Source organism: Gorilla gorilla, chromosome 10, assembly GCF_029281585.2.
Source record: "Gorilla gorilla gorilla isolate KB3781 chromosome 10, NHGRI_mGorGor1-v2.1_pri, whole genome shotgun sequence".
Classification (NCBI taxonomy): domain Eukaryota; kingdom Metazoa; phylum Chordata; class Mammalia; order Primates; family Hominidae; genus Gorilla; species Gorilla gorilla.
In genome coordinates, this window is record NC_073234.2 from 132,881,768 (window position 1) to 132,895,195 (window position 13,428).

At 45.9% G+C, this 13,428-nt stretch overlaps 1 protein-coding gene across 3 annotated transcripts in view; it reads right to left on the minus strand.

Annotated features, from left to right (window-relative positions):
• KSR2 (kinase suppressor of ras 2) overlaps positions 1-13,428 on the minus strand; it is a 517,020-nt gene that overhangs the window by 23,923 nt on the left and 479,669 nt on the right. For all 3 annotated transcript variants that reach the window (XM_055358128.2, XM_019039457.4, XM_055358127.1), the window contains exons 15-16: positions 8,561-8,657; positions 7,378-7,511 (exon numbers count right to left, since the gene is read on the minus strand). In XM_055358128.2, coding sequence (XP_055214103.1) covers positions 7,378-7,511; positions 8,561-8,657 — 231 coding nt within the window. The remainder of the gene's footprint in view (positions 1-7,377; positions 7,512-8,560; positions 8,658-13,428) is intronic.

The following is a 13,428-nucleotide window of genomic DNA, read 5'->3' on the forward strand; positions in this document are numbered from 1 at the left end:
ACAGATTCTGTTTTATTTTACATAATAGACTATGGGGCTCAGAAGTGTTAAGTGACTTGTCTGAGGCAGCCCTACTAACAGGTGCCAGAATTGGGATTCAAATCTCATCCAACTGGCCCCAGAGCTAGAGCTTCTTATGCTACTCTGCACTGCCCACTCTGTCTCAACCTCCATCCTCAAGGCTTCTCTGCATGAGGCTGAAACAATGAGGCAGAACATCCTCCTGTTTGACCTAAGCTGGAAACATGTGCATTGGGTAACTCAAACTTTTCCCCACTCTGCATGTCCCTGAATAACTGTGAAAGTGCTGTGAGTGTTGATTTGGGGGATTACAAATACATTTCAGTGAATCCACAAATAATGATAATCTACTGTGTTTTTCCATCACCTACGATGCCTAGGTTCTGTGCTTGGCACAGAACAAGACCAACAAGGTCCCTTCCCTCCTGGAGCTTGCACTTTAGTAGGGAAAGAAGACAACAAATGAGTTCAATAAATAGGAAAAACTAAAGATTGTGATAAGCATCCTACAAATAATTAAAATAGAGGATGCATCAAAGATAAGATGGATCTTACTGCAGGTAAACTGTGAGCTAAGATCTACATGACATAAAGGATCCAGTTATGCGAACAAGGAGAATATCTAGACAGAAGGGGAAGGTAGGACAAAGTTCCAACAAGGGCCCCATTCAAGGTGTTCTAGAACCCTAAAGAACACCAGTGTAATTGGAACACATCATCCCATCCTATGTATCAAAGTGTATACAACCAACTCCTTGCTGATGGGCCTTGGGTGGGTGGTTCCCTCTTCCGCCATTATGAACAATGCTGCCACGAACATCTTTGGGTAGATACAGGGAATATCTCCCTTCATCCATATTAATTTATTCCTTAGGTAAATTCTTAGATGTGGAAGGAGGCTGGCTCCCTTCTTTCACTGAAAGTCATTAGCAAGACAGAGCTTTCCATGTGGGTCTGAAATCTAAGCAGACCCCCTCTGAGATCTTCACTGACTCAAGACTCCTAGGAACTGGCTCATTAACACAGGGGAAGGGAGCAGTCGGCGGGAGAGGGGGTGCATATCTCGAATCATCCTCAAAAGTGAGGTCATTCAGGATGACAGCCTCCAGCATGAAGGTCTCTGTGGGGACCTGGGGCTAGCTAGATTCTTCCAGAGAGGGTTTCTGAGATGTAGAAGTTGTGACATGCTGCTCCCTCAAACGCACTCATTCATATCCCATAATCATGATTTTTGCCATATCTAAATACCTTCAAGAGCAGCATTATGCGATAGAACTTTCCATTATGCCAGAAATATCCTCTATATGGTCCAATGTGGCAGCCACTAACCACCATGACTATTGAGCACTTGAAATGTGGCTTACAACTGAAGAACTAAACGTTTAATTTTTTTTTTTTTAATTTTAGAGACAAGGTCTGCTGAGACAGTCTGTCTATCACCCAGGCTGAAGTGCAGAGGTGAGATCATAGTTCATGGCAGCCTTGAACTCCTGGCCTCAAGTGACCCTCCCATCTTCAGCCTACGAAGTAGCTGGGATTACAGGCGTGAGCAACCGCACCCTGCTAATTTTATTTTATTTTTTTTTAGAGATGTGGTCTTGCTATGTGATCTTGCTATGTTGCCCAGGCTGGTCTCAAACTCCTGGCCTCAAGGGATTGATCCTCCAACCTCAGCCTCCCAAAGTATTGAGATTATAGGCATAAGCCACTGCTCCTAGCCCTGAACTTTTCATTTTAATTAAAGTTAAATTTACATAGCCACATCTGGCTAGTGGCCACCAAATTGGACAACACTGTTCTAGACTATTATATATTAAGAAATGCATTTTTAACTTAAATATATTTCAATAGGTCACTCTGTAGTGTGGCCATAAATGGAGACTAGTGATTTTCTAATACACATTAAAATTAAGATAGAAAATGTTTGTTCATGTCCTCCCTCACATCAACTTGCAGATCACACCTGTAGAAACACTGGGTGGAGGAAAGATCCCTGAATGACGCTCCAAGAGTTTGGGGCTCAGGGTTCCAGTGCTCCAGTGACATTCACTAGCTGGGTAAGGCTGGATGTATCCCATACATGCAATTCTTTAAGATCTCTTTCATAACCCCTCCATCTTACACATGAAGGTAGCATCCATTTGGATATACTCGACTTTTTGTAGAACCCAAAACAGGGACTGTAGGAAAGGAAGCAAAGCTGGGTAACTGCGGCAATCACAACTCTTAATTGCATTTGGATGGTGGCTTACCACAGGTATCCCACCCTGGGCCACCCATCCACCTCCTGCACTCCCAGGCTAGGAGCAGACTGGCATGCATGCAACCGAAAGCAATGTGGCCAGGCAGACACCATTAAATTTGTTCTAATTTAGGATTTCTCAACCTTGGCACTATTGACATTTGGGTCTGGGCAGTTCTTTGTTGTTGGGGGACACGGGGGCTGTCCTGGGCATTGTAGGATGTTTAGCAGCATCCCTGGCCTCTACTCATTACAGGCCGTTAGCACCCCCCTCCCCCTAATCATGACAACTAAAAATGTCTTCAGACATCATCAAATGTCCCCTGGAGGGGAAAAATGGCCCTGGTTGAGAATCACTGTTCTAATTTATACAAAATAAGGAAATGGTCCAAATCTCAGTGTTTCAGGATTAATAGCACATGACTTGCTCCTGCATTCTACACAAAAGACATGATACAACACATGCTGTGCTAGAAACTACTACTCAAACTCACTAGCAAACACTTGAGTCAGCAGAGTTAAGTCAGCTCTTGCTTCTAGAATCAGGAACACCCACAGAGGTTGAAGGCTCTTACTTACTAGCTATGGAACCTTGAGCAGACCCAAATTTCTATTTTCTCATCTATAAAATGGGCACATTAATTTGTACTTCACAGAGCTGTTGCAAGGATTAAAATGAGACAGTGCGTGGCACAGGACTGTGTCAGCTGCCAGAGACACGCAATTACTGGACATAATCATTACACATGTATATATGTGTGTGTGTGTGTGTGTGTGTGTTTATCTCGAGGACTCAGAAGTGGAGACTAGAGCCCACAGTAGGAATGTCCTCCATGAAAGTCTTTGGCATAGGCCAGCCAACATTCTCCTGCAATGACTGGGCCACTGGGGGTGGGGTGGGTTGGGGTGCCCCTGCCAAAGGGAAGCTTCTCTGCTCCCATCTTTTTGCAAACACCCCTCCCACCTCTTCCTGACTCATGGGGTCAGCAGCTGGCATTTTGGGGCCAGGGCAGGAGGTAGAGTGGTGACCACGCCTGGCACGGGTGTGGTAGGGGGCCGGGAGACAGGCCTGGCACTAACACCCTGGGGTGCCCCGTTCCCATGGCGATGGGCCCACTGATGACAAACCCAAATCATCTTCATTATGGTTATTATGATTAATAACAGGCTTTGGGAGGCTGGCATGACAGCACTGGCATCTAAAACGATACCTTTTCTCGACGACGGCAGAACAGCTGGATGCTGGGGTCTGTCTGGATGTGCAGAACACACTCACATCACTGGGCTGCCCCATCCCTGCCTCGGGCTTGGTGGCGGGGGGGTCTCTCCCTGCTGGGCACCAAGGGCTATCCATACCCCAAGCTCTAACTGAGGGGAGGGCAGGAAGGCAAGTGACTCCTGCTGAGTGCCTACTGTTTGCCAGGTTGTCAATCCCACTTAGACCTCATAAGCCCACAATCTGAGGGCTTATGAGGATAAGGAAACGGAGGCTTAAAACATTTAGGTGACCTGTCCAAACGGACAGAGCTGAGATCTGTTTGAACACAAGTCTTTAAAACCCCAGGGACTAGGCACCTCAACCCAATTCTACAAGAATTTCTGGAGAGAACCATTAAAGAGTAAAGCCCAGCTGGGCATGGTGGCGCACGCCTGTAAGCCTGGGACCTTGAGAGGCTGAGGTAGGAGGATCGCTTGAGCCTCGGAGGTTGAGGCTGCAGTGAGCCATCCAGCCTGGGTGACAGAGCAAGAGATCTTGTCTCAAAAAAAAAAAAAAAAGGAGCAAAATGCTAAAATAACCTTCCACATCTCTATCCCATTTAATCATCAAAACAGCCTTATGAGATAGGTGCTATTAGTGCCTGCCCCTACTCCCATTTTCAGGTGAGGAAACTAAGGATCAGGGAACCAGGTGTGTGTTAAACACAAGTTTCTGGAATCTATCTCAAGGTATTATAGACTGAATTTTGCCTCCCCCAAATTTATGTTGAACCCCTAACCCCCAATTTGATTGTATTTAGTGATAAAGCCTATAGGGAGGTGATTAAGGTTAAATGAGATTGTAAGTTGGAGGCCCTAATCCAATAAGACTGGTGTTCTTATAAGAGGAGAGACATCAGAGACCTCTCTCTCTCTCTTTTGATGCACAGAGAAGAGGCCATATGAGGACACAGTAAGAAGGTGGCCATCTACAAGCTGGGAAGAGAGCCCTCACTAGACACTAAATTTGCCAGTACCTTGATTTTGGACTTTCAGCCTCCAGAACTATAAGAAAATAAATGTCTGTTGTTTAAAACCCTGAGTCTGGTATTGTGTTATAGCAGCCCAAGCTGACTAATACATGCACTCCCTAATTATTTGCTGACTGGCTGAGTGAGTAATGAATGAGGGAACTTCCAGGCCTATCTCCTGAGAGATACTGGCCCTGCTTCCTGCAAAGCCCAAAGCCTGGCCAGCTTCCTTCTCTCTCCACTCCTATAATCTAGCCCCCAGGTTGCTGATCAGGGCCATAGATGCCCCTTATTCAAGGGGTGTCTCCTGGCCTCTGGCAGCTGCACTAGGGGCTCCAGGCTGCAATGGGGGCAGTTACTGAAGATGCCTTTTCATGAACAAGAGGGAGTAAATGGACCTGAACCCCTGAGGGGACCCTGTGGATCCCTAGAGCTACACTGGTGGTATTCATAAATATTGAGGTAAATCTACAACCTGGGAAAGGTCCTGGGATTCATGGGACACCCCAGAGTTCCACCTCCCTGTCATAGTTTGCAACGCACTTATTTTGGTGGAGCCCAGTTGCTACATAAGAAGTTTGATTACCCTGAGACTGCCATGGTGTGAGGAAGCCCAATGTAGTCAAGCAGAGAGGCTGCATGAAGAGGGAAAAGCAGGGAGATGAGAGAGACCCCATCAGCCCCCAAGATGTTTCAGCCAGCCCAGCCCAGCTGTGTGAATGTGGAAGCCTTCAGATGTCTCCAACTTCACCACCCGCCCCCCCGCCATCTGATTGCACCTACAGGACAAACCGAGCACAAGAGCACAGCTGAGCCCAGTCAACCCACAGAACCATGAGGGATGACAATACCTTCTTTTAAGCCACTAAGTTTTGAGATGGTTCATTGCAGAATAAAGGATAAAAGCACAAGAAGTCATTGATGGCTACTTGTGGGTGGCCAGGAAATGTGAATTTCTTGTTGGGAGATGTTGCTGAAGGCACTCCCTGGGTTTGTGTTGACAACCTGGCTGGGGCAGGGGTGGGAGGGGCTGCTGTCTGGACAAGGGGACCAGAAGCCACCTTGCCCTTGACTTGGTTGAACTAACTTCCTGGTTGACACTGGGTCTCCATGAATGAGCTAAAGGAAGGGATGCCCGAGGCATTCCATTCCATTCCATTTCTTTTTCTTCCTCTTCTCTTTGTGGCTTCAGAAAACTGGGTCTAAAGGAAGAAAATCAGAGGTCCTGCACCCCTTTCCTCCACCTCAGGGACAAGCCACTGTTGAGGAGAAAGAGAGAGGTATGGACATGCCACCAGGAGGGAAGAATGTCTGCTTTTTATAAAACAGCCCAGAAGCAAGTTAGAGAAAACTCTTACTGGGCCTCCTTTTGTCTTGATGCAAATACTTGGGTTGACAGTGAAGTCACCCAACATTGCGTCCTTGCAGTTCCCCTGGGACACTGGGAAACTGGGAAGGGTATGAGTTCCCTGCCAGTGAACCAGGAACTTAACTGCTGCTGGGGAGTCAGAGGGAAGAAGGGATTCTACACAGTCTTGCCCTCCCGGGCTTCTTGGGTTCCAACTGGAGGGACTCTCTTCAAGTATCTATTAATATATTTATATATTTACTGCCTACTTACTGCCTTATCTTAGGGACTACAGATAATTTTGTAGACTATGGTTAATCTTTCTTGGGTGGAGCAAAATCTGAAAAAGAAACAAGCGCCTGTTTGGTCCTCATCACACAGAAACAGCTACATGAAGTTTTGTCAAATTCCAAATGGTCCAACTTATAACAGATTCAAGGTGTCATATAACACAAACAAGATTCGCTTTGTCTGGGTCCCTGGGGCATTCCTCAAAAAATAAATAAATAAATAAAATAAAATAAAATAAAAAATCAGTGGTTCTCAAAAGCAGCCGAAACTGAAGTAAAATGAGAGAAACTGTGGGGCTTTCTGGAAAGATGCACCATTCGTTATAAAATGCAGGATTATAAAAAACATGCAGAGGTTTAAAATGAGAGAAAGAGAGCGAGAGAGAGACAGCAAGAGAGAGAGAAGGAGAGAGAGTGCAGTCCAAATTAAAAGTCACAAGGGTAGAGGTTCTGAATTATGGGTTGCTTATTTGAGATCAAGCTGTTTTTCATGTGGCCAACTCAATGCGGCTTGCTCTAGGGTGAGTAGTGGCTGAGAGTTAATTACTTAATGATGGTTAATGATTCTCCTGGGTGATACTGGGAGGTATATGCAAATTAATACTAATTACTACAACTCAGCAGCAGCTACCCTTTGTGGAGCTTTTGAGGTGCATTGGGCACTGGGTGGATGCTTGATGCGTGTTCTCATTTTATACTCACGAGAACTGACAGAGGAAGGCATCAATAAACCTACCACTTTTCTTGCAGACAAGGAAACTAAAGTTCAGAGACGTTGTTCGGCTTGATTAAAGTCGCATTTAATAAGTGGAAGAGCTGTGTCAGGCCATGGGTGCCTCTGACTTTAAATCTCTTGCTGTTAACTGTACTCTTCCCGTACTAAAATCAATTAATTCCTAAGAAAACTTTGAGCAAGGCCTCTTGGGTGATCTCAACTTCCAAGTGAATTACTTAGGGTTAGAGGAGAGTCCTCCAGTTAAATTAAAGGGTAGGGGCTTTGAAAGGTCTGGGGATGCTCTGTCCAATCACACACACTCAAAGACAAGACAGGTGAGCAAGGTGCTGGCCTTCCCAGGGGGAAACAGAGCAGGGCCTTGGCATCCCACATCAGTAGAGCAGCTGCCCCACTCAGCTCAGCAACCTCAGGACCAACCCTGAGTCTAGGTCACTAAAGCCATTTGGACTAACTTCCCACCTCCTGACCATCATCTGTCAGGAAACTCTCCGGGTCCTCCCACTGCCTCTCACCTGCCAGCCTGCAGCACCCCAGAAATGCTGAAGAGTCCAAAGTCCGTGATGACCACTTTGCCATTGTCATAGAAGACGTTCTTTGACTTGAGGTCCTTGTGTAGGATTCCCTTGGCGTGGAGGTAGCCCATGCCCTGCAAGAAGCAAGGAACAGAGAGTTGCCAGAGAAAAACCTAAGAGCTTGCTGCCACCCTGGCTTGAGTTCACATTCCTTGTCCTGAAGACTTGGCTCCCTAATGGGACCACACTCAACAGTGGCAGGGCCTGGGGTCTGACCGTGGGTCCTGGGGGTGAGGTCGGGGAAGGCATGGCAAGCGGGAACAGGCAGGGCCCCCAAGACACAAATCCACTGCCACTCTTAGACCACAGAAAGGCCAGCCCCATTTGCTCATCTGATTCCTGAAGAAGAAACAAAAAGATCCCCAGGGAAAGGAATTCAACCAACCATTTTCATCCACTTCCCCTTTAAATACTAACCCTTCTGCAAGACTAGATAGTCAGATCTACTTAACCTATGCTGCCGCAGAAGGCAATGAGTTCCTAAAGAGATGTTCACAACTGCTCATTAAGAACACACAGAAGAGTCTATTGGAGGCCTCGTTCAAGGGCAAACATCTAGAATTGTGGTGGTTTCTTTTTTTTTTTTTGCCTTTGTGAGCAGTCACATCTTTTATTTCCTCTTGCAGCTCAGTCCTAACACCTCCAAATGAGAAATAAAAGCTTGAGTACAACTGACTAATAAGGCCCCTGCCAGAAAACACAGAATGTTCTTGTTTGTTTTAATCCAAAACAACACCCAACAATTTGATGTTTCCCTAGCAGCAGTGGAGAGAGATGGTTTCCACTCATGGACATTCAAGGACTCGAAGGATGGTGGATCCTAACCAAGAGGGCTGAATAGCTTGTATGTGACCCCTGGTCCTTGCATAGGTCCAAGTACCATAGTGATGAGACACCAGATGGAAACCAAACATTGGTGGATAGTTCCTAAAGATCGTATCGAGGCAGAATTCTTACTTACACATGGCCTGGCATTTTTCAGGTCAAGTCTAATTTCTTTTAAGTCCAGATTGGTAGTCTGAAATCCAACCATGAATCTTAGGAGCCCTGGGGTAGGGGGGCTTCCCTGGGGGAAACTGGGTCTTTCTGAGATTTAGATAGGAGGCCCAAGAGCCGACAGTACCTTCACAATTTCTTGAGCAATCTGCCTGGTTTTGTTGACATCCAAAACGATTTTGGCATCCCTCACAACGGAATAGAGCGTCCGTCCCTTACAGAGGCTGAAAAGCAAAAGGACAAGATAAATTAATGGCAGTCGTTCAGAAGAGGGTGACCCACAACAGTTACTACAAGTGACAAATGATGGCATAGACACGTGGACATGCCACTATTGTGCTTATGAGATAATAAGTCTGGGACTGGACTTCAGATCTGGTTCTGGGATGGAGATCTGGGAGGAAGTTCTTGCAGATTCTTTAGAAACTTGGCCAATGTGGCTGACCGACAAGGACACCCACAGAATCTAGCCTAGTCCAGAAATGGGTTTGCCATGTCCAGTCCATCCCAGAGGCCCACAGGTGGAAAGCAGCACATAAATCAACAACTTCTGGGTCCTCAGACGCCACTCAGACAGCATTCTGTTGGCCATTCACACCAGCTGCATGCACTTACCAGGAGTCAGTGTGTGAGGACAGTGATGAAAGACCAGCAGAGTGGTGGCTGATGTGTATTAAGTATCATCAGCAAACGATGCAGTCAATTGTTTGGACGGGGATGTGTAAACACCAGTAATACCACCCCCAAACCAGACGCCTGTCTAGATAAAGAGTTTTTCAAACTATGTTCAGCCTCATTGAGTTCATTTCGAGGACCAGTAGTTTAAGATGAATGACAGGATGAAAAAGGACATTATGCACTGAAAGTAACACCTTCTCATTTAGTTGCCTGTATGCTCATCCGTCCTGTTCCTCCGCAGTGAGCACAATTCCCAGCACGCACAGAGCAGGCACCCACAAGCCATCACTGAATGAATGAATTCTAGATCCATCATAGCACTCCCAGCCCCTAGCACTGTGACTGGCTCAGAGTATCCAACGTGGGCCAAAAGAAGAAAGAACGTCACTGTGAAAATTAATTTTCCATCTACATCAAAATCACAGTTTGAATTTTCCTCTTTTAACCTGTGATGTTATTGCTAAAATACTCCTGGCATTGTGTTCATTCATTTGGTATTTACTGAGCCCTTGTTGTGTACTGGGCTTTGCTGAGATTGTATTTCCTGTGGTTGAAGCAAGAACGCTGGTATCAGAGGGATCTCAGAATCCCAGCTCTGCTCCTTACTTACTGTATGTCTTGAGGTGGGTTACCTCACCTCTCTGGGCCTCAGTTTCCTCATCGATCAAAGGAAACTAATAATACTTAACCCTGTAGTTGAATACGAGGATTGAATGAGATAAAAGAGTTGGAAACAGGCCTTGGCATCCAGTGGGAAGTATAGCACAGTGGTTAGGAGCATGGGGGCTTACAGTAGGACTAACGGGTTAGAATCCTGATCTGTCATTTAGTGGCTGTGTGACCTTGGGTGGGTGCATTAACCTCTCTGAGCTTCAGTTTTATTATCTGCAAAATGGGGCCAACAGCTGCTGCCTTTCTGGGTTGTCAGGAGAACCACATGAAATCAGGCATGCAAACGTGTAGGCACCTCTCTATGCCTAGTACATTTCATGGTAACTTTCCATGAGATCACTGGTTATTATAAAAAGTTGTAAGTGATTAATAAAATAGTAAACACACACACACACTTGTACAAATATATATAAGTGATATATCTATACACATATCACAACTGTTTATCTGTCCACCCATCCGTATACTAATCTAAAATGCCACTGATAGCCACCCATGATCTTTGACTAACATTTTTTTCTTCATCTGCTTAAGGCGACAGTCCCCGGGTAGCTGACTCACAGAAAGTCTGATTCACATGTCCGAGGAGGTCACCCAGCCAGTTGGCAGGAGGCAGCCCAGAATGAGTCAGGGCTGACCCTGCATCCCCCAGGTTGCTGTCCCAGGCAGGGCATTTGCTGTGGCTGCTGGAGCAGAGGTGGAGGAAGGGTGGGCAGAGCAGCCAATTACTCCATGTTGACATTTCAATATTTGAGACCGTGGGCAGATTCCCTCCCCTGGATACTTAGTTCCTGAACAGCCACCTACACTCATCACAGGCCAGATCCCAGAAAATACCCTCCCGACTGCAGACCGCAGAGCAAATCACCGCCAACAGGCTCCAAGACTCCCTGGACTCTCCTGCTCAGGGTAACTGCAGGAAAGTCTCAAGCTTCAGATTTCTACCCCTTGTCTTCTTTCCCTCCTTACATCCTCTTTCCCTTCAGCAGCTGCTGAAGTCTTTGCTTCTCTCACTCCTGTATGACCTCAGGAGCTTCTGGAGAAACTACTGCACCAGTCTGGCACAGCTACTAAAGTGAAATATACATACAAATAACCCTGGTATGGTTTGGCTGTGTCCCCACCCAAATCTCACCTTGAATTGTAATAATCCCCAAGTGTCAAGATCAGGGCCAGGTGGAGATAATTGAATTATGGGGGCAGTTTCCCCCATACTGTTCTCCTGGTATTGAATAAGTCTCATGAGATCTGATGGTTTTATAAAGGGGAGTTCCCCTGCACAAGTGCTCTTGCCTGCCACCGTGTAAGACGTGCCTTTGTTTCCCCTTTGCCTCCCACCGTAATTGTGAGGCCTCCCCAGCCATGTGGAACTGTGAGTCCATGAAACCTCTTTCCTTTATAAATTACCCAGTCTCCGGTAGGTCTTTATTAGCAGCGTGAAAACGGACTAATACAAATCCACAACCAGCGATTCTTCCTCTAAGTAAGTACCCAACAGATATGAATTCTCATATTCACTCCTACACATGCACTAGAATGTTAACAGCAACCTATCTGTTGAAATCCCAAGCTAGAACCAACCTGCAATGGATTGAATGTTTGTGTCCCCAGTTCCGTATGTTGGAATCCTAATCCCAACGTGATGGTATTAGGAGGTGAGGCTTTGGAAGATAATTAAGTCATGAGAGCGGAGCCTCATGAATGGGTTTAGTGCTCCTTTGAAAGGGACTCCAGCTAGTTCTCTTGCTGTTTCCTTGCCATATGAGGATACAAGGAGAAGTCAAAAGTCTGGAAGACGGCCCTCCCCAGAATCTGCCCATGCTAGCACTGGATCTTTGACTTTTCAGCCTTCAGAACTCTGAGAAATAAATTTCTTTTTTCTTTTTTTTTTTGGGATAGAGTCTCGCTCCGTCATCCAGGCTGGAGTGCAGTGGCGCAATCTTGGCTCACTGCAACCTCTGACTCCTGGGTTCAAGTGATTCTCCTGCCTCAGCCTCCCAAGTAGCTGGGACTACAGGCTCAATTTCTGTTGTTTCTAAGCCACTCAGTCTGCAGTACTGTGTCACGGTAGTCCAAACTAAGACGCAACCCAAATGTTCGTCAACAGAAAAGTGGATAAAATATGATATATACTTATAACAAAATATGTTCATGCTGTACTATATAAAAATAACCAAGCTACTGCTAACTGCAAAAAGCATGGATAAAGCTCACCAACATAATGTTGAGTGAAGGAAGCCTGACACCCAAGACTACTCCATTTATATAAAGTGCATAAGCAAATGAAACTGACCTACGTGCTAAAAGTCAGCACAGTGATGGCCCTTGTGTGTGTGTGTGGTGGGCGGGGGTGCTGGAAGGAGCATTATTAGGGGGCTGGGGGAAGGCAGTGTTCTGTGTTTTGATTTGGGCACTGGTTACATGGATACATACTTAGTGGAAACTCATTGGGCTGTTCTTTTATGATCTGGATACTTTTGCAGGTATGTTATCCTTCCAAAAAATGTTTTAAAAAGTCATAGTCTGGGCAACATGGCAAGACCCCAATTCTACAAAGGATACACAAAAAAACTAGCTGTGTATAGTGGCACATGCCTATAGTCCCAGCTATTTGGGAGGCTGAGGAGGGAGGATCTCTTGAGTCCAGGAGGCAGAGGCTGCAGTGCATGGAGATTGCACCACCACAATCCAGCCTGGGTGACACAGTGAGACCCTGTCTCAGAAAAAAAAAAAAAAGTAAGCAGGGAAAGAATTAACAATTAATATAATTAATATATGGTGTTGAAATCTGTAAAAAATGTAAAGCGGCACTGATACCCAAGGTATCCTTTTCTAAAGTCTTTACACAGTGAAGAGTATTTGCAGATGGGCAATGTCTACAGAGGAATTTGGGGCTCCAGGCCTGGCTGTGCCCACCTGGATGTTTATCAGGAACAAAGCTGGAGACAAGTTCAAGATGAAAGCTGAGCTTTAAAGATGAGCAGGCCTCAGGCAGATGTCCAGGATGACTGAGGCTAGGGTGGTCCCGGCAAGTCAGTCCAAGTGTCCACAGCAACTGCTCTGAGCTTGGAATTCCTCATGACTAATAATGGTGGCCTAAAAGCCACTCGCAGTGTGGGATGTGGGGAAAGGAAGGGAGAAGAGGATGGAAGTTTACTGAGTATGTGCTTAGGACCTATATCACCTCCATGATTCCTTCTAGCAATGCTGCAACCCCTATATATATAATAGCAAACCCTATTATATCTATTTTATGGGTGAGGATATGGACACCTAGAGGACCAGCTCCTGGATGCATAGCCTTGATGGGAACCCATTCCCAATCTTCTTCCTATCTTCTCCTCCACTATGTGGGTGCCCAGTTATCAGACATGATTCTTGAGCCACTAATTAGGTATCACAGCTAAGGGAACAGAGGAGCACAAACTAAGTCCAAATCCCGACTCCAGCATTTACTACTTGCTGGGTGACCTTCAGAAATGACTTCAACCTCAGTTTCCATGTCCGTAAAATGGGTACAGCAGAAACAATAAAGGCTGACATGTCCTGGGCACATTCTATGTGCCAGACACTAGCCTAAGGATAAGAGTCTTACAAAGTGGGTATTCTTGCTGTATCTCATTGATTCCATAGATGCACATCTCT